The 27,767-nt window shown below is 45.1% G+C and overlaps 1 protein-coding gene and 1 long non-coding RNA gene across 3 annotated transcripts in view; one reads left to right on the forward strand and one right to left on the reverse strand.

Moving 5' to 3' along the window:
- Positions 1–8,242: 8,242 nt before the first annotated feature.
- Positions 8,243–10,955, reverse strand: LOC139705347 (uncharacterized). Its single transcript, XR_011707221.1, has 2 exons — positions 10,812–10,955; positions 8,243–10,680 (listed from the first exon to the last, which is right to left on the reverse strand). It is a non-coding gene; the product is annotated as an uncharacterized lncRNA (long non-coding RNA).
- Positions 10,956–11,398: 443 nt separating this feature from the next.
- Positions 11,399–27,767, forward strand: part of Paxip1 (PAX interacting protein 1) — a 46,764-nt gene continuing 30,395 nt past the window's right edge. The window contains exons 1-5 of one of the 2 annotated variants that reach the window (XM_071610690.1): positions 11,399–11,511; positions 14,378–14,512; positions 18,989–19,032; positions 21,112–21,175; positions 27,578–27,691. In XM_071610690.1, coding sequence (XP_071466791.1) covers positions 11,431–11,511; positions 14,378–14,512; positions 18,989–19,032; positions 21,112–21,175; positions 27,578–27,691 — 438 coding nt within the window. In that variant the 5' untranslated portion in view covers positions 11,399–11,430. Of the gene's footprint in view, positions 11,512–14,377; positions 14,513–18,988; positions 19,033–20,038; positions 20,474–21,111; positions 21,176–27,577; positions 27,692–27,767 lie in introns of those variants that run through there. The other variant, XM_071610691.1, reaches the window with a different exon arrangement.

Consider the following 27,767-nt stretch of genomic DNA (forward strand, 5'->3'; position numbering starts at 1 on the left):
ATATTTTGAATGGACACGTTGCAATTGTATACATTTGATCAGATCAGGGTAATTGTATTATCACCTCATATCTTTGTTGCTTCTTTGTATTAGGAATATTCTAATAGTGGCCATTTTGGATTACTCAATTGATTGCTGTACACGACTATGCTATCTACGACACCTCAGCTGTGCCTCCTATCCACCGCACCCTGTACCCTGTAACCATTCTCTTTCCATCTGCCCTCCCCAACACCCTTCCCAGGCATTGGTAACCATCATTCTCTACTTATTTCAGGCCAGTGTTTTAGCTTCCCATACTAAGTGAGAACATGTGGTGTCTAATTCCACTTAACACAATGACCTGCAGTTCCATCCATGTAACTGCAAATGACAGAATTTTATTCTTTTACATGGTTGAATAATATTTCATTTTATACATAGACCGTATCTCCATAGCCATCCATATGTTGATGGGCACCTAGGTTGATTCCATAACTTGGCAACTTTAGGTGGTACTGCAATGTACATGGGAGAACAGATGTCCTTTACACAGATTTCAGTTCCTTTGGATACAGACCCCCACAGAAGGATCTCTGGATCCTATAGTACCTGTGTTTCTGAGGAGTCTCCACATTTTTTTCTATAATGGCTGAGCTAATTTACATTCCAACCAACAATGGATAAGAGTTCCCAATTTTCCACACCTTCACTGCACACCTTTTGTCTGATAGTAGCCGATTAGCTGGAATGAGGTGACTTCTCACTGTGGTTCTGATTTGCATTTCCCTGATGATTAGGGCTGGTGTTTTTTTCATATGTGTTGGCCATCTGTGTTTCTTCTTTTCAGAGATGTCTAAATGTCTATTTAGATCCTGTGCCCATCTTTAATTTTGTTTTTGTTGTTAAGTGCTTATATGTTCTGTATGCCCACTTTTGTCAGATGAATAGCTGGTCAATATTTTCTCCCATTTTTCAAGTCATCTCACTGTTGATGGTTTCCTTTGTTGTACAGAAGTTCTCTAATTTGATGTGATCCTATTTGTTCATTTTTGCTTTTGTTGCCTGTGTTTTGGGGGCCATATCAAGAAATCTTTATCCAAATTGATGTCCTGAAGTGTTTTCCACATTTTCAAGTTTTGGGTCTCACTCTTAAGTGTGGGAGGCTGTCTCACTGAATGACTGGCATCTCCTTCCTGTGATCAGAGAGGTTCTGCTGGTCACTTTCGTAGTGACTGGATATTGCCCTGATCCTCAAAGTAGCAGAATGTGTCTTCAGATGTAGGCGTGCCTTCCTGCAGCCCCAGGAGTGGAATTACTCACCTGTCCTTGTAACCTTGTCCCTCCTGACCTTTTTTGGATGGAACTTTCTAAGAATGAGGGTCCCCCCAATAAAAGTTCACTTCTGAATGTGCTCGCTCTCTCGCTAGCCTCTTTTGACTCTCCTCGCTCTCCCATTTGGGGAGCTTGAGGCTGAGAGAACAGAGGAGCTGCCCTGAAGCTTGATTTAAAGATAAAATGTGTGTCTGTGTTTTATTTAATATCCCAGGAAATTCACACGAGCGACCTTAAATTCAGCTGCATGCGCTGGTCGGGGGCGGCACTTAAGTCTTTGATGTGACCTGTGTTTTGATTCATCTTACCCATACTCTTGATCAGTAATAACCTACTATAATAAAATAACCTACTATAAATAAAAAATAAATAAAAATAATACTACTGTCTTTGTCTTTCTAAGGAATACTAAGTTTTTTTTTTTTTAAAGAGAAAGAGAGAGAGAGAGAGAGAGAGAGAGAGAGAATTTTAATATTTATTTTTAGTTTTTCGGCGGACACAACATCTTTGTTTGTATGTGGTGCTGAAGATTGAACCCGGGCCGCAGGCATGCCAGGCGAGCGCGCTACCGCTTGAGCCACATCCCCAGCCCAAGAATACTAAGTTTTTAAGTGATGAAAATTGAACCGATTTACAACTGAGAAGAGAATTCCTTATGACACATGTTCATGAAATACAGTTTAGTAACAGAGCTTCCATGGAGTTAGATTTTTAATATCTTTGAAAGTGTGTCCTGAGAATTAACTGGGATTAGAATGTTCATGAACAAAGAGTAGCTCATAGATACCCTTTTAGATTTGCAGTCTCTAAACTTGTTCTCAGTTAAAGCTCAAACACTTGCTTATGTTAAACAGGGCTGGGGCTGGGGCTCAGTGGTAGAGCATTTGCCTAGCATGTGTGAGGCACTGGGTTTGATTCTCAGCATTGCATATAAATAAGTGAATAAAATAAAGGTTCATCAACATCTAAAAATTTTTTTAAAAAAGACTAAAATGAACAATAATGAACTCATTTAACAAGTCACATACCAAACCAGTGACCCTTTGTCTTTGTGAATGTCATTCATAAAAATGGCTATCACGTGTTGAAACATCCACGCTCTTTGTGGTAAAGATGGCTTCCATTAGTATCTGTGGAAAGCGGACCTAATATCTCATCATGATAGATGCCGGGGTATTTTAACTTTCTTTGTATTACTGCTGTTCTTTTCTTTCTTTCTTTTTTTCCATGAAGCTCCCTGAACAATGGGCATTTACATTTTATACTCTGGGAACAAGTTTCACCACCACTCTTCATTTTCACCTGTGCTGTGCTAATGAGTCTCCAGTTGAACAGCTCCATCAGGCCTTGGCAGCTGGCATGGTGCCCCACCGAGTATCACAAACTAAAAAGTGATTATTTGGGGAGGCTTCATAATTATACTGCAATGAAAATCTCTGCAGCCAGGAGATACAGTTTTCAAGATCTGAGAGAAAATTTAATGAAAGTGCCACAAATATATTACTGAGGATGACAGTTTGCACTTATTCTGAGGCTCTTTTCTCTGTGGATTTCAAAGACTTGACTAATTAATTAGCCCTAATTCCCTTGTTTCCCTGATGGTCAAGCTTTCAGACACCCCTCCTGAGTCAGAGAGCCATCGCGGGGAAGCAGGGTGCCGTGCTGGGGCCCCACGGCTGGTTAGCCAGCTAATGTCTGTTGGGTGTTGGTCTCCGACCTCAGACGCTCAACCAGTCATGGATCCAAAGCCAAGGTCTGTCCAGCCCCTTCTGGCCTGTGCATAAAAGGTGTGTTGGACACAGCTCCTTAGCACACACACTGTCTGTGGCCAGTATTACGCTGCAGCGGCAGAGCCGAGAAGTCGCAGTGCCAATTGTGTGGACCACAGAGCTTAAAATATTTTCTTCTAATGGAAAAAAAGACTTTGCAAGCTCCCAACCTAATGTCTGTGGGCTTCTTTTTCCATCTGAAAAGTAAAACACAGCAAAGGAACTTCACTAGAAGAGATGAATTTTAAATTTGTAAAATCCTGATTATCTGTGATGGTGCCTTAAAAATTAGGGTGAAAAATCCTATTAAACATTTATTTATCCGCCACTTGGCATCAGACACTATACTAAATATTGGTGGCGGGGGAGACATGCGAGGAAAGACCTATGTGAGTAGGGTAGGGGAGAGGGTGAGGTGAGGGTGGTGAGATGAAGTACCTCAAAGGCTTTTTGATATTTTAAATGAAGTTCTCTCTCACATTTGAGGGTCCTTTTGGTTCCGATTATACTCCTTGCTCTGAAAATAGTTCAGAGAAGAATCTCACCAGCCACAAAGTCAGTTAAGACACTCTCATACTTGGTTAGGTTAGTCATCCGTGACCCATGCCAAAGGACTCCGGTTTCGTTCTTGGTTTATACTTGTGTATGATCACTAGTAGAAGGGACCAAAGAAATTCCCTCTCCAGGCTTCAGAGATGTGTCATGAAATGGAGCACTTGAGCCAAGCTGGAGGACAGGTCTGAGCAGGGGCTCCTTCCCATGGGCCAGAGCCATGGTCGAGGTGGGAAGTCGGCGTGTTTGGAGAAAGGCAGCACTGCAGCGTGGTGAGAAGAGGCCATGAACACTGGCAGTGGCAGAGGGGCCTCCAGGCTGGAGGTGGAGAGAGGGGGTTGTCCAGCAGCGGGCTCAGTGGATCAGACTTCAATGAGGGCCATGGAATTCGGAGGTCACAGCCATGGGGACACTGTTGGGCTAGTGTCAGGGAACCAGGGGGACTGCTTTGCTCACCATGAATGGAACGGGGTAAACAGTCTCTGAGTGGAATGAAGTGAAAGACCAATTTCTACTCTCTCAATTTCAGCCCATAAAATTTTTTGGTAGGAAATCGAGACACATGGATTCTGACCTTTGAGAAACACGGACAGTCATCATCTCACAGCTCTTTCCCGAAGGCCTCCGACCCCCTTCTCTAGGCGTCTGCACACCCCACCCTGCATCACCTTCCTCCAGTCAGCCAGGAGTGCATTCCTGGTCCTGCCGCCCAGCTGCATCCCAGGCCTGTTCGGCTGCTCTTCCAGATGGGAATGTGTACATGTTTACATACATAAACACGAAGTAACAGGACATTTGATTCCCATAAGCCATTTATCCATTAGGCTGATTATTTTACTGTGTCTTCCCAAATGTCACCCACCACTGACAAGTCTGAGGAGAAACACAATACTGTATTGTGTGATATTTGCATGATAAATCTTAGATAACTAGATGACTATTTCAGAAATCGTCCTTTTCATTAAACTTAGTATTATTTAATGCTTGATGATGATTTCATTGTCCAATATGTAATAAAGCTATTTCTTACAATATAAAATTCTATTACAGGATACCTTTTATAAAGGACATTCCACTAATTCAATCCCAATCCAAGTTTTTACAAGATTTCTGTTTCAAAACAAGTGGGAAGAAAGTGGGTGAAATCTCACTTAAACTTCCATTAATCTGTCCTATGCCAGCTGCTGACCATAACACAATAAGTGTAGAACTTGGTGGTATTCCCTCTTGTCATAAGCTTTCCAATTATTGAAAATTAAGTAACTCCCTATAGAGGAGAAATCATTAAATATATAGTAAATAATGAGGTTAATTAATTTAACCCTTCTAATTAGGAAACTAATTAAATCAGAAAATTAAAACTGACACAAGACATTAAGATTTGGAAGTTCTGAATTTAGATCTAACAATCGTCTCTTTCAATTCAACCAACTTCAAAAGGGCCTTGTGCATGTGAGGCAAGCACTCTACCAACTGAGCTATATCTCCAGCCCCTCCTTTTAAATTTTTTATAGAATAAGTCCAAAAAAGATGGATGGGTTTAGCTTAAACTCAGCTAGTAACTGTGGCCATGAGCAAGTCACTTAAATTCTATGGGCCTCATTTTTCTCATCCTTAGTGTGTTTTAGAAGTGAGACTGACTCCTGTCCAGTGGTTGAATCAGGGTGGGAGGGACATAAACCCAAACTGGCCACATGATGGGCCATGGTCCCAATAGGACCTTCTGAGAACCCAGTGAAAGGCGTCTCCAAGGCCTGGTGGAGAGAAGCTTTCACCCAGGCTTTCTGCCTACCATTTAGGTGGCCAGCACCTCTGCACCTGACTTAAAGCAGGGACTCAGGACCATGTTCTGCTGGTACATGGTAACTCAGAAGTTAGCTGGTGATCAAAGCTGAACAGAGGAACAGGGAAGGAGTCCTGCCCCGAGGCATCTCCCTGATGCTCTGATCCACAAACTGCTGCATGCCTCACATTTCTCCCCAGCTACATGGGCACCCATGGCAGTTATCCTCTCCGGGTTCCAGTGGTATGCTGGGAGGACAGGGGCTCAGCTAAGCCCCAGAGGGGCCACACCTGGAGTTGCTGTAGAGGTCCAGCGAGTTCCTGGATTATCGCCCCAGGTTATGACTGACTTCTCTGGGGAGCGAATGACTATACAGTGTGAGCCCAGGTTCACTTTTGTGTCAAGAAGGACGATTAGCAGATTTCATGGTTGCCCTCAGTTACTTGCTGCCACTTGGGCAGAATCTTCTGCTCACTGCATCATGACTTGCAGTGCCTCCCAGAGGGAGTAAGAGTGGCTGCCACACTGATGTCAGCCCTGGCAATGAGGATAGGCAGTGGGATGCAGGTGAGTTCCGAACAGACTATGTAGAACTACCCCATGACCCTTTGTTATGCTTCTTCCTCAGCTGCCAAAGCTGTGCTCATCTCTGCTGAGCACAGGGAAGACGACTCAGGGACAGAGCTGTGCTCGTCTTGCAACCAACAAGGAGTGGGAAGTGACCTTTGCAGGGAACCACTGAAACCTGGGAGCTGCCCACCACACAGCCTAGTGAAGCTGTCAGATGACCCACCCTGGTCCAGATGACCACTGGACTTGTGTGATGCTGACAGGAAAAAAAGCGAACAAACACTAAGCACGTCCTAAAAAATAAAGAACGGAACTAACTATCTTGGCAGAATAATCACGCAGTTCTGTAACAGTTACAAGTCCTGTGGTTTGGTATGCTGTTTGACTTATAAATTCTAAACATGGTCCAATATTTTAATCTTTTAGCTTCATTTTTGACTTCTGTCCCTCCCATCACAGCAAAATGTGTTTTTCAGGTGTCTCTCTCACTCTTCCTACCTGTTAACATCTGAAAGCTATGGGCAAATGGAATGCTTGCATGCACATTCCTATAACTCAAGAGTGAAAATTTTTGTTTGGGGACTGTCCTTTAGGGATGCCCAGTTATTGGTTTCTTAGGGCTGCTGTAGCAAAAATCACACACTGGTTAGCTTGAAACAACAGAAACTTACTCTCAGTTCTGGAGGTAAGAAATGAAGGAAATGGCAGGGCCTTGCTCTCTCAAGGCTTGAGGGAAGAATCACTCCTACTCCATTTCTATCACTGCTTGGCATCTTCCCTAAGTATTCAAATTTAATGTTTCTTATAAGGACACGAGTGATCAGATTTAGGGCCCACCCTAATCTGGTATAACCTCATTTTAACTTGTGCAAAGACCTTATTTCCAAATAAGTCTACATTTACAGGCAGGGGTAGAATCTTAGTTAAGACTTAACAATATCTGTTGGGAAAACATAGTTTAATCCCCAAGAGTAAGCAGTGAATCCTACAGCCAGGCTGTCATGAGGTTCTTAACTTCACACGGCTAGTAAACTATGGGATTATTAGGTCTCAATGCAACAACCTCTTCTGGTGATGGGACTCCACGATCTTCACACACACGACACAAGTCTTTCATTATTCCCTAGTTTTTAACCTTACATCAAATCATTGATGATGTACTATCTAAAATGTGCAAAGTTTTATTCCATCAGTACCAGCATTCTGGCCTCTTCCTCCCATCTGTGACTCCCCTCTGCCCACCTATCCAAGCATCCTCAGCAGTGCACAGGGACCTCTCGCACGATTAATCCATCAGTGTTTGGCTCATGTGTCCACATGTTTGTTAGTTTTTCCAGGACAGACAATATTTTTTTTAATATTTATTTTTTGTAGTTGTACACAATAACTTTATTTTATTTATTTATATGTGGTGCTGAGGATCGAACCCAGGGCCTTGAACATGCAAGGTGAGTGCTCTACCGCTGAGCCATATCCCCAGCCCCAACAGACAATATTTTAAAGTAAGAAACCTTGCTATCCCTTTGAGGTTTAATGTCCATTATAACAGGGCCATAATAAGGACACCTGTACTCAGAATTACCTGAGAGTTTATGAAGGGACTACTCACGAAGGTGTAGGCAGAGTGAACAATGGGGAAGGAACCTGGGGAAAGAATCAAGGAGACCTCACCCCCCTTAGGTCCAGAGGTAAGGATGTCCAGGCAGGGAAGAGGGATCATGTAGAACAGGGTCTTTTGCCAGTTCAAGGTGACCTCCCAAGGTAGGTGGGAGATCAACACACTATGACCTCCCTCCCACCCCTCAGTTCTCAAGTTCCTGCTGGAAGTCCCCATGGGTCAGATTCAATTCAAGCCCGAGTACCAGGGAGACCATTTGTGTAATTTATTTGAGTCAGCTACTAGGGTAGAAATCAGTAAAGGATAGTTTAGATCTGAGGGTGGGCAGTCAAATGAAAGATACCCAACATTGGTTACAGGCCTGTGATAAACACCGATTGCAAAAATGAACCTAGAGGTTTACTTTGTAAAAAGACTATGAATCTTTGTCATATAAAACAAATAACCCCAATTCAATAAATACTGAGTAATTAAGGATTTTTTAAAAAAGTTATCTTCAAAAACTTTCATTTTATTTTGTATTCTCAAATCTTATTTTGTAGATTTTTTTCTTTAAAAACCATAAATTACAGAAATTGGCAATGCCATTTCTTAGACACACAGGAAGACCCAGCTCCCCTGCAGTTGAGGTTGGGGTCATGAGCCTAGGTTCTGGCCAATGCAAGTGGCTGGAGATGAAAACGTGTTATCTTTCAGGGGTTTCAAAAGTGCCTGCCTGGTTCAGAACCAGTGATTCAAATCCTCTTGACCAATGCGCTCTGAGCTCAGGCACTGTGCTCAGGGATGGGAGTTTCTGATCTGAAAGCACGGGATGGTATCACATTATTCATTTTTGTCATATAAAGCAAGTAACCCCAAATCCAATAAATATCTATTAAGTAATTAAAGATTTTAAAATTATCTTTACTAACATCCTATATGTACTCCTATCTTGAGAGGATTTGCTTCATCAAAGCATCGTTTGTAATTGTTAAACTGGAAGTGGTGAGTGTGCAACACAGAATTAAATTATGGAAGGCTGTGAACTGAAGTTCTCTGTAGGGGCTGCACTTTTATTTGGGAGCTTCTTGGAGCACAGAGTTCATTAAGAAGCCAAGACTATACTGGACTACCTTGGGACCCTTTTAACACACTTTTTGTTGGCCTTGGTGTCTGACTTCGCATCTTTGTGGCCACAGCATAAATGTATGCTAAGCTTGAGGAACCTGTGGCCTCTCCCAACCTTAAGGCTGGGAAATGAGACAGGAGACAGCCCCTGAATTCCCTGGAACACATCCAAATCTTGCAGGTTTCCCAGCTCCTTGACAGTCTGCTTACTGATGACTCCACCTATTTCCTGTGGTCTATAAGAGCTTGCGCAATCTTCTCCATGGGGAGCTGCATCTCTCCAGGTAACTGGAGTTCGACTACCTAGGGCATGGTCATTCATATTTAGCTCAGAATAAACAATTATTTTTATTTCCTCAAAGCAGAATTGTTATTTTCCATTAGCAAGTCAAACAATGGAGTATCATGTATCTATTAAGTGATCTATTATTTACAGACAAGGAAGGCCATTCTTGACATTTTCTTTCTCTTGAAGGGCAGAAGAAATGCATGGTGTGTGACCTTTTTTTAAAGGAAGAATACATCTATATCGAACAGTCTAGAAGGATCTCAACAGGAATTTGGGGTAACTTGTGCTTTTTCAGTTTTCCTACACTGCACAACTAGTGGTAGCACTGAGCTCTCAGAACCAATTTGTTGAAACCTCCCCACAAAGGATGCCCTTTGGGTTTCTGACCTTTCCTGTGATGAAACTCTGGCCTATGTCTCTAACTTAAGTGGTCTGTCCTTCTCATGTAAGACTGAGTGTGGTGACCTATAAATCCAGGCTAAAGAGTTATTAAACATTAATATCTAACTTTAGGGGGTCTGTGTCTAGCTAAACTGAACAGACCATGAAACTAAGAGACTGTGGTATTCAATATAAAAATTCATTTTAAAAAAGCCATTTGGAAATTCTTATCTAAATAATGGTCTCAGGTTTATCTCAGTAGGTACTATTCTAAATATTCTCAATCCTACTTTGACTTTTCCTTAGTTATCTAAATTTCTAAGAGGAAACGAAAAACATATCACTATATTTACCAAATTAGCAGTAAGCAGGCTGTTTATTCACTTAAGGTTATCAAGCAAAATGATCATGCTTGGAATTTATTTGGAAAAACTCAAAATTCATCTACACTAGGGTTATTATATTTGGGGTGGTATATGCCTCCAAATCACAAAAGATGTGAAGCTTCCAGAAATGAAATATTACCCTAAAGTGGGTCATCTTTTAAGTGTTACAAAAATCAGTGATAAGATCTAGCTATCCAGAATATAAAATGGAAGCCTCCATGGGGCATTTTTCCTGTAACTTTGCAGTTGGACATTCCATATTATAGATGTGGACCCTGTCTTAAGATGGTGTTTTTATGAGATTTACTGTTTATCATTGAAACTTCAATTTCCATTCTTCATGACTACAGGATGTCAGTTTTTAAAAGATGTCAGTTTATCTATTATACAAATTAATTTTTTTCAAGTAACAATTTTATTTTTCAATACTCGTGGGTGAGACCCAGGGAAATGAGTGCTCTGCATGACGATTCTGAATGCCTCCAGGCCTGTCCGGGGCGCGCAGTGAGACCCCGTGCACATTCGGGAAGGTCGATGGGATCGTCCACGAGGACTCCCAACCTGGCCTTGCCGAAGGTCATAAATTGCTTTAACCTGAAAACCCCCGGCTGAGGTCCACCTCCAGCCTCAGCCTGAAACCACGCACCCCTTTCTGCTAACCGAGCATAACCGAGCGCACCGAGGGCTAAGTGACCCTTCGCTCACGCAGGCCAACACAAAGGCATGCGGTCTGGGGACCCACGACGGTCGCGCCGACGGCGTCTCCACTCAACCCTTCCCTGGGCCCTGGAGGCTCCGGTGCCGCGCGCCGCCACGAAATCCGGCGCCGGGCAAACTGCGCGTCATCCTGCAGGTGGGCGCCGTTCTCGGCATCTGTAAAGGTCTGCCAGGCTCAGCCTAGTGGCCTCGGGCTGTTCAGGGGGACAACCGCGAGACGACAATGCGGCGACGACCAAGCGCCAAGCACCTTCGGCCGCGCGCCGGGCCCTCCGTCCGCCCCGGCCCCCCGCCCCGCGTAGCCGGCCGCGCGCCGTCGTCTCACCGGCTCTCCCGGGCGCGCTGCTTGTGGGCCTTCCCGCCCCGCTAGGCCTGATCCCCAAGGGCCGCCGGAGCTCCCCTGGCACACGCCCGCAGCCCGGGCCCGGAGATCCGCGCCGGGTGGGTCGCCAAGGCCGCCGCCCGCGAGGCCCCGCGCCAGAGCGAGGCCCCGCCCCGCGCATGCGCCGCCCGCGGCCGCGCGGGGTGACGGGAGGGGCCGCGCCGAGGTCCGGACCGGCTCACTGCGGCCCCGCGGGGGAGTGGCCCGCTGTCCCGCGTTCCAGGCCACCTCGCGGGACGGCGGCGAGCTCGTGCCACCGGTGTGCGAAGCGGCTGGGCCTACGTCAGCACCTCTGGGGTCGCGAGGCCGTGGCGAAGGTGCCGGCGATGCGGACCTCCGGGCCAAATCCCGAGTGCTCCCCCTCTGCGATGGGCGCGGTGGTGCGTCCCGCAGACGCGCGCGGCTCCCGCGCTTCGGGCGCTCGGCGCGGGCGGGGGCGCAGCGGGCGGGGGAGCAAGCCCCGATTCGCAGGGCCGGGCCGGCCGGGGCCGCGCGGGCCGGGCGGTGGGCGGGGGCCGGGGGCGGGGCGGGCGCCTCCGCAGCCGTCCGCGCCGCCGCCACCATGTCGGACCGGGCGCCCGAAGTTCCCGAGGAGATGTTCCGAGAGGTCAAGTACTACGCGGTGGGCGACATCGACCCGCAGGTACCGCCCCGCGGCCCGGTGCGTCCGGCCCGGCCGGTCTGGCTCCCTCGCGGGCGCGCTCCTGGACGCGGGAGCAGCCGCCGGTGCCGGGCCGCGCGGGAGGGCGCGCGGGGTGCGCCACCACGGTCCCGTCCGGCCCGGCCCCGCCCCCGCCCGCCGCTCCTCGCACGCGCAGCCGGGCCGGCGGGGCCGCGGAGAGCCGGCCTGCGCGCCGGGGAGGCACGGGCCCCGAGCCCCGCCGGTAGCTCGCGCGGGCCCGGGCGCCGCGGGGACAGGCCGCCTCCCGGGTGACCGCGGGTCCTGCGCGGGCTGGGAGCGCTCCCTGCAGGGGCTGGCCTTCCTGTTCTCCGATTTTCCTAACTGGGTGAATTGCACAGTAAACCTGGGAAATGCCCTGGTAATACTACATAAGCATTTAATTTTCCCACGCCTAGGGATGGTGTGGGTTTTCCTAAGCGGTTCATCAGTTTAACCACCCTCCGCGGGAGGAATGCACCTTAGTTTGGACTCCTCAGGTCAAATCTTCAAAACATTTCCTTTCCTAAAACTGTACAGTTGTGCTGCCTTGGGTGTCACATCTCAGCTCTGAGCTTGAAGGATTGGGAATTCCTGGGCGATCAGAACACAGGCACAGGAGGTGGATACTGACCTGCAACAGATAAATTTGGGTATTGTAGAAGGAATTGTGGAAGGCTGATCATCTTGGCCTTCCAGAGACTTGTATCTTAGTAAACAAACTCTTTTCCATTGTGACTTCAGGGTGCAGAGACTTCTAGCTTTGTGTTTAAAGACTTAAACAGGTCTCAAACAGGTCTCAGTGGTCAAAGTGAGTTCTTGAACAGGGTGCCTTTTTCTTCTCGTATTTGTAATTTCCGCCTTTTCCCCTCCACTACCCACTGTTCTTTGCTCTCCCTCCTGCTCCTCAAGGACTTTGCCTCTTACAGGGGGCTTGACCCAAATGTTTCTTGAAGCCAGGAACAAGCTGAATGGGAGTATGTGTTCAACTATGAATTAAATCTAAATACTTAAAAATTTCTTTGGCAAACCACTTTAACAGTATATATATGTATAAAAAAGTTTAGAGCCCAACATCCATTCTCTGAATGTTGTAAGTGTAGATGCAAAAAGTGCATAAGTGATGAATATCTGTGAGCCACACATAGGTGTCGGGTCAGTTAGGATCACCATGGGGAGGAATAAGCCGCAGCACAGTGGTGCACTGCTGAAAGGTGAACACATTTCTCCACTGGGCGTTTGGGAGAGGATATCGCTGAAATGTGGCTAAGTAGAGTCTTGAGATAAATGGAAATTAAGAGGGCTAGAGATGACTTTCATGGGGAATATAAGTGCTAGGGATTGAAGGCATTTATGTACATGCAATACATCAAGATGACCACTGTCTAGAAAAGAGCAAAAAAAGATAATTCTTGTCATGTGGAGGTTAATAATGTGGATTTTGGGAAGAAGCTACTAGATTCGGTGTCCAAAAAGCTCATGAAAACAGTTTTCAGTAGAGTCTTGGTAGAAGCACCAGGTCTGCAGGGAGTTGAATGAATAGGAAGTAAGAAGTGAACACAGAAAATTTTTCAGGAAAAGGAAGCAGAGAAGGGGCCCGAGAGGGGTCTGTTGCAGGCATGAGTATTTCATGTAAGTATGGCAGGTGCAGGGGATGTGATATTAAAGATCTATTGGTGGCCAGTAACTAAGAAGGGTTCCCCTTGTGGGTTAATATAGCTGTCAATACCATGTCATTTCGTATTTGGTGCACACTCTCAGTTCGTGATCTCCTTGACCCTCACCATTCCTGGCTCTGTTGATGCTGCTCTCCTTTGATACTGTTGTTATTGCCACTGATCCTGAAGTGTCATCAGCAGTTGACCTCCAGTTCACTGCCCACACTTTGCATTCTGGGGGATCTCATTCTCAGAGCTTTGACTGCCATGTGTTTAACATGCTGTACTCTGTCCTGGGAGATCAAATCTCTTTCTAGATGTAACTGGAAGCATCTTGCCAAGTGTCTCACGTGGCACCAAAGAACAGTGTCACTGCCCCCAAATTGAAGGCCATGCTGTAACTCCTTACTCCTGTGTTTCTGATGCATTCCTCAGGGAGCGGTGCCAGCGCTCCCCAGCATTTCTATCTTGCCTTTCCCTTATGCTTGCAGCCCTTCCAGTCACTGGGTAATTCTCTCATATCTTCCTGCTTCCTATTGCTAATGGCATCCTTTAATGAAGTTGCCTGCCTCTTCACCTGGGTTAGTGCAGTTGTCTTAATTGGACTCCTGTCTGGTTATGCAGCCAGCCCCAATCTCTTCTCAGGCCGAGACTCATCTTAAGATCTGAGTGTGTTGCTTTCCTGCTTGTCCTTCAGTGAATGAGAGACAAGACTGTGCATAACGCTTAGTAAGAGACCCTTTAAAGTCTGATCTGAGTTCACCTGACCAATGCTTTGAACATAGTGCCCTCCCCAGCATGTATGTTTGCCTGGCTGGCACCTGTAAATTCATAAGAATTCTCCTGGGTCTCCTCCAGAAACTTTCCTAATTGTGGTGCAAATGTCCATCCCAGACTTCTAGGCTGGGGACTTGGGAGGAGTGTTCTCCATGGCCCCATCTCAGCAGCGACTTCTGTGTCCTGTCTTGAGGATACGCCATGCCTAATAGCTGGCTTGCAATGTCTTGTGTCACTTAGTGGATCATGATTTGCTGCTTTTTATTGTTCCCAAACATTTCCTTGGCATATTAGAATAAAGCTACTAACTATGTAGGATAGGTAGTATACTTTTATTAAAAATTTCCAGTAATTATTTACACAAATCAGGAGTATATATAGTGTTTCCATTTTAATTTGTGTTTTTGTTTTGCTAGGTTATTCAGCTTCTTAAGGCTGGAAAAGCCAAGGAGGTCTCTTACAATGCCCTAGCCTCACACATAATTTCAGAGGACGGGGACAATCCCGAGGTTGGAGAAGCTCGAGAAGTCTTTGACTTACCTGTTGTAAAGGTGAGTAGAAATCTGATTTTATGTCTTTTCCTCATGTGACTTGAAAGCAGTAGGTTGGCATTTCAGTGTAGCTCTTTTTATAGAGTTCCCTGAAGTTCTGCTGAAGATGGGAAGTTGCCAGATTAGTAAAGCCCTTAACAGCTCAGTAACCTGCCTTAGTTTTGTGCCTTTTAGTTCTCTCATGATATAGCAGGGTTCTGTATGAGTAATTCTAGGTCTGTCACAGTTCCTGTGCTACCACTGGCTGGACACTGCCAGCCAAAGAAATTTGTCCTAGCAGTTGGATCTGTTGTCGGGAATCAGGTGGGTATTTGCATTATTGTAGGAAAGTGTATTTGATTCCCAAAGCAGGCGAATCTCGGGAGGAGGTAGCCTGGAACAGGGCTAATCTCCTTCCTTGGGGTGGCAAATGGTCCTGATTTCCAGCTGACCCATTGGTTGTGCCATTTAACTAGTGTGACAGTGGTTACAATGGCCATTAGTTATACTGTGCACTTGGTGGCCATCTGGACTGCTGTCAACTTGACCTGTGGGTAGTTTATTATAAAAAGTGGGACTTTGGTGGATAAGTTGTTCAGATTCCGTTGATCTACATACTGTGCTGTCTGCTTTAGCCAACAAGTGACTGCAATTAAATGTGTTCTTAAATTTGTTAATTTCGTAATAATCTTCTCTATTATGTTTGTTTTAAAATAGTTCTACACCGTCATGTTTTTCCTCTGCATGCACTTACTTTGCTTTAATAAAAAAAAAAAACAGTCAATATTGAAGTTATTGTGGTTTAATAATGCTAGAATTAGGAGTTAGGAAAGATGGCCACAGAGATGCTGTCTGGCTGCTGGGAAGTGGTGACATCACTGTATCCAGGGTCTGAAACTGCTGTGCCGACTAAAGACTTGACTTTTGAAAATAAACCTGAAAGTGGGTTTATCTCAAGAAGAGGTTTTCATGAACCACACTGTCAAGCTGCTCAGTCAGAGTGATTGTGGATTGGCAGTGATAAATGCAGTGGTCATATTCGCATAGCACGCATGTCTTATTATGTCTGCTTGGCCCACTCTGAAGACTAATGGTCACCAGGTTTCCTGGTCCTTTCACCTGATGCCACTTTGTCTCCAGGGACTAGGCTGTGAACAGGGCAACCTCTTCGTTCCCTTCTGTACTTCATTTCCCCTTCCTGCTAACTTTCTCAGAGGCCTTGTACTGTTTCTAAAGATTTGTACTTTGCATACCTTAATGCAGATTTCATATGAAAGGTTAATCTTATTAACACATTTTTGGGGTTGAGTCACTGTTGGTAGACCAGCAACATCAGTGTTGTTAGACCTGTCTGATCCCTAACCCATTTTTGGCATAAATACTTTATGGCATCCCTTTTATTATCCAGAAATGAAATTTACATGTAAGATAACATATGGCGGACAGTGTAACTCAGTGATAGAGCCATGCACAGCATGCCTGGGTCCCATGTGTAGTCCCAGCACCAAAACCAAACATAAAATGCACAAGCTGAAATGGAAAGGAGAAGTCAAAGGAGAATGATTGACAAGCGTGCATTTCCACTTGTAAACACTTGTGCACAACCACGTGGGAGGATGCAGTGAAGCTGTCAGATCTGATGTCTGTAGGATCACAGCATGTGACTTTTGCCCGTGCAGAACCAGCCTCCTAGCCTGCAAGCCGAATTTGCAGCTGTGAGGTGACATTTCAGAATGGTGGTCAGTCCTTGGTAAAGTTGCAGGCTAAGCCAAGCAGTCTGTTTCCATTTCATACAGTAGTTGTATTCCTGGGAAAGTCAGTAGATAATGAGGCTGCATCAAATACCCAGGACCTCCGCAGTGTTAAGTCGGCTTCTGCAGTTACTGCCGTGTGCTAGTGCAGTGTGTCATGTCCCTGCTCCGCTGCCCAGTGGCCATAGTCCTTTAAGACGAATGCTCTTCCATCTGCACCTGGTTAGCCTTCCAGCCCACTTGTCGTCTGTGGTAGCACCTGCACTGTCCAGGGCCTGTCATATTGCATTGCATGCACCCTGAGAGGACTTTTCAGGGTGGGTCCCCAGTTGTTGCCCTTCAGGGCAGTGTGGGAGACTTTGTGTTCCTAGTCCGACCAGGTCTTTCTTAGTGGCTTCTGCTCCTGATGGTTGAGTCTAAAATCAGCTACCAAAGATAGGCCTGGCTCTTAAGGGGCATACCCTTGGCCTTTACCTGGATATTCAGTTAGATGGTGCACTTTACAAATACAGCATCCTTGTGCACAGTAACAATTTATCTATCATTGTTGAATTTTATAGATGTTTAAAGTTCAATATTTTAAGCACAAGAACTTCTGAAATGATTTTCTAAGTAACAGTGTTTTTCTCAGTGGCCTTGAAACATCACTGGAAATGTTGATTATGCTGACTTGTAGTGGGCTTATTTTTGTATATTGTTATTTGCTCTTGGGATAAATTCTCCTTACTACTTTGCTGTTATAGTTCTCCATTTCTGCTGTAACATAGTGTCCTGCTTTTTAACTTTGCATTATTCTACATAGATAACCTGAGCTGCAGGCCCCAGGTGATTCTCTTCCGTCTGCCTGGACTAGACTTCATGCTGGCTACACCTGCAGTCTTCAAACTGGGAAAGCCTGGCCTGTTCCCTGGGGAGGCATTTCAGGGTGTGTGATGCAGGGATGGCCGTAAGGCTGTGTTTCCACACCGGTCCTTCCTAGAGCTGCCTGAGAGCTTGCCTGTGGTCACAGAGCTCCTCTGCCCTTGGCAGGAAGGATCGTCCTTCACTCATCCTAACCTTCACACAGTGCATTGTTCAGGCTCTGGAAACCTTCCTGGGTGCCAGACGAGGGCAGCTGGCAATGTGGATCCACGGAACTCTCCTGTGGGGCCCAGTCATGGCTCCTAGCTCCAGGGGCTTCTGGTGTCACTGCTGAGAATGAATATGAACGCAGGCTGTTGATGCCAGCCCAGCACTGGACTTCAGCTGGACTTCCCTAGGATTATCAAAACAGGAAAGGTGTTTTCTTAGATAAGCACCTGGACAGAAACATTAAGGGCTGTCTTTCTAATATAGTGCATTTTATCCAATAAGTTAAAAATTTTGGTGAAATTATCAAATCATTATGAAATAATTAGTGCAAGTACAACCAATATTTTGTAAAGTGTTTTATATTTTTGTCTTTTTACAGAAAATAGGCTTAAACTTTTAGAAGAATTATAGATGTCACCTAAATAATGCTGTGGGGGCTCTCTGTGGTCTGAAACTCATTAAGGTTAACTTGGTAAAAGTAGCTTGAAGAGCCAGTGTGATGGCACAGACCTGTAATCCCAGCTACCTGGGAGGGTGAGGCAAGAGCATCATAAGTTGTAGGCCAACTTGGGCAACTTAGAGCCACCCCTGACTCAAAATAGAAAGTAAAAAGGCCTAGGGATGAAGTTCAGTGGTAGAGCATCCCTGGTTCAATCCCCAGTATCAAGAAGAAAATAGTTCCAGAATCATTAGCTTGAAATACAGGTTGTATGAATGGGGCAGAGACTGCATTTCTCTTGTTCATTGTTGTCCCCTTAGTGCCTTGCACCACCTCAGCACAAAATAGATGTGAAATACATATCTGATGACTGCATTGATGGATGAGTGATGAGTCTATAAGTGTCCCACTCAGCTGAAGTTTCTGGAAGTCATCTGCCTAAATGGGGGCATCAGTATATTTTTAGCTTGTGACTTTTTAAAATAGAGCTATGAGGATAATGATTAATATAACTTTAAAAATTAAATATAGAGATATGAGATGAAATAATTTTCTAAGAATATAAAATACCTAAAAAGATAATAATTCATCTATTTTATGTTTAGTGTCTGTTTTGAAATTCATAAGATTACCATGCAGCTAGAAATAATTTTTATGGCTTATAAACATTATATCTTGGCTTTATTTAAAAAATAGAAATGTCACTGGGGTTGTGGCTCCGTGGTGAGTGCTTACCTAGCATGTGCGAGGCACTGGGTTCAATCCCTGGCACCATATAAAAAAATAAATAAATAAAATAAAGGTATTGTGTCCATCCACAACTAAGAAAATATTTTTTAAAAATTTGAATTTGGACTTGATTGAGCCCAGATTCAAAAAGGGATGTATGAGGCCCTGACAGTACCTCGCATGAGACTGAGGCGAGGGAGGGGTAGGTAGCAATCCCATCCCTTTGGTTCTTAAGTCTGTTTTCATAAGTTTGTGGACCTAAAATTTAAATGTCTCTGCATGATACTTTTAAAAAGTATGATGGTGCTTCATCTGGATTTGAGGTTCGGGTTTGGGTATAATCCTTGTGAGGTTGCTCAGTCAGTCACTTGAGTGCCCATAGTTATTTCTCAATGTTATTTCTGGATGTTTTATAATCAGTTACAATGTTCTTTTAATTTCTGGTGAAATGATGTCATTTTGATTACATATTGAAAACAGTTTTTGATTTAATCTTTTCTTTTTCAGCCTTCTTGGGTGACTTTGTCCGTACAGTGTGGAGCTCTTCTGCCGTATCCTTTTTTGAGGGGCGGGAAAGGGTTGCTCTGGTTTTAAGACTGAAACGACAATTACTGAGTGAAATGTGGACTCGTTGCTTGGGACCAACTGTTCGTTTGTACCCTATCCCTGCTGTTTTCCATCCTGAATCAAATGTTATGTACTTGATCCTTGTCATTATCCATGTCAAAAGGGGACCAGCTGTGGCAAGCAGCTCTAGCTAGGACTGGGAAGCAGGAGTTGTAGTTCTTTTCAACTTTTGTGAAGCCTAGGCCGAGTATTTCTAGAATCCAAAGCCTACGTAAACCAGGTTGTGAGTGGTTCAGAGTGCTTGGGGACAGCAGGAGAGGCAGGTTCTGTTTTAAAGCATGCGTTGTTGGTCTTTCTAGTCACCGGAAGGGTTGTTCATTCGTGCACCATTTCAGCACCTGCTGCGCGTTGGCTGCTGAGAGTGGAGTGAGGTGATCCCTCGGTGCACCCTTGCATGCATGTGCTCCCCCGCAGCCGTTCTTGCATGCAACTGCTCCAGGCACTGTCAGGTGTCAGGAATGGGGCATCTGCTTATCCGCCCTTTACTCCCATGCATGGTGGCTTCTGTTTCACTCTGAAAGCAGGAAGCTTCCCTGGAGATTGGCTATAAGCAGAGCCTGATTGTGGAAGTCACTTCTTTGAAGAAGTCCTGATCTCAGGCTGTTAGTGTTGAGATTGGGCTTGGACAGGAGTTTGTCATGAACCCTGCTTGACTTTGCCTTTGTTACCTAGTAAATCAATGCACTTAGAAGGTATCATACAATGAGGATTTAGAGAGGGCCTAAAAGAAATGGAAAATATCCCTTTAAAAGCAGTTCTTCCAAGATTTTTCACCCAGTCTAGAGTTGAAGGAAATAAGTTCCTGTTTTTTTTTCCCTTTTTTCTCGTGTGTGTGTGTGTGTGTGTGTGTGTGTGTTATTTTGTTTTGTTTTGTTTTTTTAAAGCACAGGTTAAAAAAAAAGGGGACTGCAGGCCTGGCGGGAGTCTTTGAAGGTCAGCCAGTTTCCCTGAGGGGACTGTTTCCTCTGCACACCTGACTCCCTGGAGTTTGCAGATGCCCTCCACACCTTTCTGAGCTCTTGCCTGTCCTTAAGAAGCCTGAAGGACTGGAGAAGGGAACTGGCTTCTGGTTGACAGTGTGCTCTGAGGTTCCTGTGGTCCCCGTCTTGGAGCTGGGGCGTGCGGTTGACGTGGGGTGGGGTGGGGCTGAATCCCTCCCCGCACTGCAGGTCCTCGACGGCCAGGGAGACTCAGCACTGTGAGATGGGCCCGTGGAGGAGACGTCAGGAACAGCGTGGTTTTGAGTCCTTGCTCTCCTGCACCGCTCTCAGGGGAAGCTTCGCTCCTCTGGGAAGAAGTACTCTGTTAGCCCGTTTTGAATTCTGGACGCTCCCACATTCAGAGACCGTCCTTCTGTTGAGTCAGGTAAAGTGCAGGCTCCTAGAGTCCCATGTGCCTCACGTGTAGCCTGATCTCAGGGTTGGTGACTAGTGACGTTCGGTAGCTGAGTTGAAGGAAGTTTAAGATCAGCTGTAGAACTAGGAAGGGTCTGGGGATTTCAGACTTCTCCTGAGAAAGGGGACTTGGCTGTCTTGCCAGAGTTCACGAGATGGTGGTGATAAAGCGCAGGCTGTCCTAGGAAGGAGATTTCTACCATGGAGTGGGAGCATTCACATCAGGGTTTCTTACTCTGCTTTTGAAATAATTGCAGTGCTGTGTGTGTGTGTGTGTGTGTGTGTGTGTGTTTTCACTTGTGGATGTGTAGATAACTGGCTATTGGAGGTGAAAATGTTTTCCCCATGAATGTGTTGTGCCCATTTTATTTATGATGTAAGTGGAGAGATTGGAGTTTAAAATGAACTGTACTGAAAATGGGTCACTTCCTTGTGTTTTACCTACTTCTACTTATTCCAGATTGCTCTGCACTCTCTTGTGGTCAGCTCAGGCCTGTGTCTTCTGAGTGGTGTCAATGGAGGGGGGAGCGGGCGAATGAGGGATGCGTGCTAGGGAGGCCCGGCCTATGCTCTTCCTACTGCATTTTAATCTTAATAACTATACAACAGAGTCAATGGATTTTCTCCAGAGTCATGTCAGATTTTTTTTGGAATCACTGCCTGCCTTTCTCAGGTAAGCTTGGTTACAGTTAGTCTTGTGTTCTTTACATATGATAGTTCTGAATGTTTACATGATTAGATTTACGACTTGTTAACCAGCTTTAGAGAATCCTTGTACTAAATTAACTGTGTGTCAGTATAAACTTCTGACACACTTAAATTATTTAAATATCTTGCCTGTAAAGATTCAAAGTTTTTTAAATTGAGTAAAACTTTTCTAATTTAAAGAAATACAAAGATTTAAAACTTGAATGTGAAAAATATTTAAAATGAAATTAAAAAATGACAAGAGAAATTCAGTCAGGACTATAGTTGAAGAATTTAAATAATCTGTATTTTCATATATAATAAAAAAAATAATAGCCTATCAGAAAGGAGATTATTACAAAATAAACAGCAACATCATCAGGTGCTTCATGCCATGAAAACAAAACAAAAATAACAAAGATTTAGCAGATGAGTCAGAGAAGTGATATACAACTTTATAGAGAGGAATCACAAGTAATAACCAAGTACTTGATACAGTTTCTGATTAAAGATGTGAACATTTTCATAGCAGTGAGATAAGAAGTTTTGCTTATCGAGGTTGTAACAATGTGCTTAGTTCTGGTGGGGACGCTGAGGACAGATTCTGTGGCTCCCTGCTGGCAGGGTGTAGGTCCCAGGGACACTGTCTGGAGAAGCCAGGTGGTGTCCGGAGCCTTGAGGCATTGCTCCCTCTCCTCGCTCTTCTTCCCTTTGGCAGTCTGAGGTCTGGACAGATAGTGCATAAAGACGTTCATTGCTTATTTATAAGAGGGTAAAATTGGAAACACTCAGATCACCATTTGGAAATGATTAAGAAACCTACTGTATAGTACTTACACAGTAGTTTAGATATTTAGCAATTTTTAAATAAAATCTTATGAAAACATTAGAAGATACAGAAAATGTTTTAAATGGAAAAAAGCAGCAGATATCACAGGTATGTACAGTTTTAAACAACCAAGTAACATTGAGAAGAAATACCTGAAGGAGGGATGAAAATGTTCTTGGTGGTTATTCTGGAGAGCAAGAGAATTGGATATTTATGCTTCTTTATTGGAGTTTGTCCTAGTTCCCAGCTATGAAAATCCGTTAAGCTATAATAAAAGCTATTGTTAAAAATTCAAGTTGGTATTACTTAAACTCACTTTCAAATGACATGGAACAGTGTATTTAGACTTAATGGTCATCATCCTGGTGAAGATGAAGTGGAAGTCCTCCCACGTCACTTCTCTGGCAGCCCTTGCTGGCCGCTGGCTGCTCTCGGGTGATGTTCTAAGGGGCATCTGTTGCTTCCTTCCCTGGCACACTCTAGGAAGGGCAAATCAGGGGTGCTGAGGGAGGAAGGGAGTCTGACTGCAGTCTCTCTGCGTGCCTTGGTGGTGGGGGTACTCATGTTGGGTTGTTGGCCAGCTTCCTCCTTTGATCTTGCTCTATTTGGAAATCCTTCTTACCTCTTTACTCCAGTTCTGCCCAGATCACACTTCTTATCAAGGCCTGCTGACACGCTCCTTTCTAAACATATGCACGCACACCACGCCACCTCATCCAGCATACCATAGGAGTGTGTCATATACATTGTATCCCCACTTGTGTGTGTCATAACATTAAGGGTTACCAGACTAAAAATGTTCTGTAGTGCTAGACTCAGTTAACATTTAATAATATCTCATACCGAATGTAAAACACTGCAGTCGTCTTATAGGCACATGATCTGGTTTTATTTCCCCACGTCTACTCTGCTGAACCCACGTCACTAACCTACATCTCTGAAAAAGGCGCCCAGGGCTCCCTGCCCCACCCCAAGCCAGCATGGTCCACTTCCTGCTCCCTTTTCCACTGAGTCAGACACTTTCTGGAGAGGAGGCTCTGAGGCTCTGAACCTGAGCTGTCATAGAGGTCTGGGTGAAGATTAGTTGTGACTGGGTAAGAAAGTCTTACAGATGTAAGACAAAGATTTGGATCTTGATTAGCACATACAACACGGAACCTAGCAACAGAAGGGCCTTGGCAGGTCCCACTGAGTTGGGAATCCTGTGGGGCAAAGACAGAAGCCATGACTTTAGATCGGATCTGTGCCAGGTCTCTGGTGGATTCCTTCCCATGGAAATTAGGAGCTGGAGCTCTGCTGTGCATTGCTGATGGAAGAGAGAGGAGCCTGGTTTGTGAGAGAAGACGGTGATGTGGGTTTGAAAGGTGGAGCTGGGGGTAGGTGGGCTATCCAAACCTAGGACTTGGAGATGGTGTGGCATGAAGGGAATTCCCATAGCATCGTGCAGCGTGGAGCAGATGCCCAGGGTGGAACCGCTGGTGGCACACACAGGGAGGAGGCCTTCTCACAGAAAGAATTTGTAAAATGAATGAAGAAGACCTTGGAGGAATAAGATATTGTTTTTAGAAGTCAAAAATGAAGTCAGACTTAATTGTTTTTATTGCTAAGAAATAGCAGTGTGCCAGATGAGGATGTAGAGCATGGATTTGTGGCAGACAGTTGCCCAGGGCCTTGTGTGTTCCCTCAGTCCTGTTTGTGGCCCAGGAGCAGACGAGAGAAAGGGTGCAGGCTAGTGAAGCATGCGTCTTGGTTGGCTCCGTCAGCGCCACTCAGCTCGGGCTGGTGGATCTTGGTTTCTAGGCTGTGGGACACCAGTGTAGTCAGCACAGCCTCAGAGCTGGATTCCCAGCTGTGGCCAGATGGCTGAATGTCTGATCCTAAGATGTGGGGCAGGAGAGGGCCCTCCTATGGCCAGCTGAGCAGAGCTCTGCTCACAGCTTTTGGATGAAAGGCAGAGAGGGGAACTTAGCAAGGTCTTTGATATTCTGTACCCTCTCAGCAAATTCATTAGGTGAGAAGTCAGAATTCAGAATCAGTAGATCTTCATGGGTCCCTCCCTATACTTATTATAATTTGTAACTTACTGTGCTGAACTGAAATTCCTAGTATGTCATAAGGTAGAATAAAAAGCACTTGAGTTAGAAAGTGATTTAAGTATGCATGGGGAAGACTTTGATCATATTTATGTGAAGAAGCCCTGGAGATTTTAGTTTAAGAAAAGTACACTGGGAGCACTAATATAATGTGGTTGCTAGAAAATGTTAATTTGGTCCTAAGATACATGAGCAGGCATGTGCAGTGTGCAGTGAGGGCTCAGGCCCAACATGTCCTTGAAGAGTGCCTCCTTCGCAGCCTGTAGAGAGCAAAGAGGCACGTGTTAACCACCGTCTAGACGGGCCAGACATGAACAAGTACATAGAAACGCTGGTGGACACACCAGCTACAGAAGTAGCAAGAGGGGGTGATTGGGGCGGTCAGTCTCTGCTCCGGTTGGAAACCACCAAGGAATCTGCCTTTCCTTGGTGCCCAGCACACCATGCACACATGCACACCCCAGGCAAGACCCACCTCACCCAAGGACTGTTTGCTTTGGTGGTTCTCAGTGACCTTCTGTCTTTTCCCGTCAGGGTGTTGATACAAGCTGGAGCTCTTTGTTGGAGTCTTCCAGAACTCTCCCAGAGAGAGGTAGGGAAGGGAGCTTGTGCCACCAGGAGTTGGGAAGCACAGAGATCATCTGCCTTCTTCTGAGTCGGTGTTGATGCAGGCTGAGGCCTCTGTTGTAATTGTGGGGTAGGTGTCGGGGAGTAGGTTCAGAGTCTAATGGAGAGCCTGCCCAGGTCATAACTTGAATCTGGAAGTCTTAAGATGAATGTCCTTTGCATTCTGTATTTCAATATTTCTTGACTGCCTACCCATGTGCCTTGCACTGTACCAAGTTCAAATATGTGTAGGACAGAATCTTAGGTAAGACCCTCATCTTTAGTAAGATCCTAGTCTTTAGTCTTTAGCTCATCACTCAGACTGGACTATCTTTTGGCGGGTGGTGAGACCTAAAGTAGAAGAGAGGGTACTTTTGATTAGTTGTAGGGAAGCATTTATTCCTGGGGAAGAGGTGAGGTTCTAATCCTCTGCCCCTTGAAGCTTGGAGCAGTGTCGGGTGGGGGACAAAACCGCAGACCCGTGGAGAGTGTGGGGAGTGTTCAGATTTCTGCAGCCTGCTGGGGTACAGTGGAGTGATATCTGAGCTGGATCTTAGAGGAGAAGGAGCCAGCGGGTGGGGAGGGCCTGGGCACAGGGAAGGCTTCCATGTTTGAGGATGTTATTTAAATGCAGTTGGTGTTTAAGGTCCATGTGGGAGTAGCACTGCCTGGCAGAAGCCACGCAGGCCAGGAGGGCCTTGAGGCCATGTTGGAGTTCTCAGATGTTAGCTAAACACATCGAAGAGGCGGCAGGACCTTGGAGCCGGCACGTCAAGATAGCTCTTCGTAGAAAATGGCTTTTAAAAAAGAAAACCACTTTTCCCAGTTATAAAATTCAATTAATGCTTTTGAAAATTTGGAAAATACAGAAAACTATAAAGATGAAAATAAAACTGTCCCCATAATACTATCACCACGATGGAACTGTTCTTGATGTTTTGGTGTGGGAAGAGCATTCCTAATTATGCTGTGCAGAGGCATGAAATTAGTTGGTGTGGCCATTGCAGGTTATTTAATGCACTGGTGGAGAGCCTGAGTCATGGACATTTCTAGGCTAACAGGAGCTGGTTATTGGAGTCAGTTTGGGCACTCCAGCTCACCTCTGTCACTCTGGTGTTCTTTCCACAAGAATATAGGGCACCCTGGCAAGGGGCACATCTGGGGTGCAGGCCACATGCAATTCACACCGGGCTGGAGCTGCAGCAGTGGTGAATACAGCTAATGCCCCACCAGCATGGCCAAGCCTTGGTGATGAAGGCATACCTAGGTTACGTTTTCAGTTTCATTTTAGTAGATTACTTTGTCCTGTCCTATAATTAAGTCTTAGCCCTAAATGCTGTAGGAAATAAATGTTTCTATGAAAGCCTCTCCTGAAAGTAATCTGGTCTCTTCTTCTGAAATGTGACATTGGATAATTATGCAATTAAAGAAATAGAAAGGAATGACTTTAAAGGTGACTTTAGAAAGTTAGTGTGTTTTTTGCTGGGTGTGGTGGTGCACGCCTGCAATTTCAGTGGCTCGGGAGGCTGAGACAGGAGGATCGTGAGTTCAGAGCCAGTTTCAGCAAAAGCAAGGCACTAAGCAATTCAGTGAGACCCTGTCTCTAAAGTAAAATGCAAAATAGGGCTGAGGATGTGGCTCAGTGGTTGAGTGTCCCTGAGTTCAATCCCAATATCAAAAAAGAAAAGGAAAGTAAGTTAGTGTGTTTTTGTCATGCACAGAGTAGTGTGGAATACACAATAGCTTCTAAAAATACTTATAAATGGATGAGGTGGATGTGGATGTTGAGTACTAGGTTAGTGGCAAGCTACGTACCGACAATTAAACATGAATCAATGTGCTGTTGATCAGTATTTTAAAAAAATCAACTTGAGACAAGTTCAGGAATCTGCAGTACCCACAATCCTCAATTGAAAATAAATTCATCCCCCCAATCATATAAGCCAATACCTATTTATGTGATTATCTCAGAATTAATGGCCATACTGTTTCTTAACTGTTTCTTTCACTTTTCAGAAAAAAAACAGTTTGTACTGTTAGGGGCAAAAAAAAAGTCTGTACTGCTTTTGGCTTTCCCACGGGTCACTGCTTTGCGAAGCACTCCAGGACAGTGGGCGGTCGGGGTCGGACCTGTGCGCCCAGGCCTCGGCTTTCACAGCTAGGCCTTTCCAGGTGCCTGGGGCAGTGTGGCTGCTTCCCCTCCTTCACAGGGTGGCAGTGCTCAGGGTCAGGGTGTGGAGAGCACTTGGCACAGTTCCTGGCACACAGTAGGCAGGCAGTGAATGTGACCACTAAGGCCTGGTCACAACACAGCCGTTGTGTCTGTTTTCCTGTGACTCCTCTAATACTTGCCGTATTTGTTTTTTGTGTTAAATGACATTTATGTTTTCCCTGAGCTTACTGTACTTTTACTTTTTTATTTTTTTCCACTCATAATTAGTATTTGTTATTCATTAGATTTAAGGAGTTCTTGTAAATGTGGTTTTGATGTTGAAATTGCACTTAAACATTTTAAAAAATGACCCGAGTTGAAGTTGGAAATGTGGACTAGATCTTGCCCCATCATTTCTTTGTAGACTGAGATAATCTTCCATTCCAGCTTTGGAATGTGGATGTAAATATATTTTGTTGATTTGGTGACAAGGCAAAAAAAAATGATTTAGAGCCATAAAACTATTATGATAGGACTAAAATTAAGGGCTTCTCTGACTTTTTCCATTGATATCCTTACGTTACGTTTCATTTACTAAAGCAGAAAAGTAGACACCATTGTTATGGCAGTACAGTTCTAATAATCAAGTGAAAACAGAGCATCATTGGGTTGCATGTCTGGTAAAAGCCTCCTTTCTAATTGTGCCAGGTGTCATCTGAAGACAGAAGCACCCTGTGGGCTTTGCTCACGTTCCATGGCGGGAGCTGCCAGCTGAACCTCAACAGGAAATGCACACACTTGGTCGTGCCAGAGCCAAAGGGGGTAAGTGTGTCCTAGGCGTTGTCCTTCTGTGTGTCATTTAAGTACTTGCAGTAACCACGTCTTTTTTGAGCTTCTT

This window comes from Marmota flaviventris, chromosome 1, assembly GCF_047511675.1.
Source record: "Marmota flaviventris isolate mMarFla1 chromosome 1, mMarFla1.hap1, whole genome shotgun sequence".
NCBI classification, from domain to species: domain Eukaryota; kingdom Metazoa; phylum Chordata; class Mammalia; order Rodentia; family Sciuridae; genus Marmota; species Marmota flaviventris.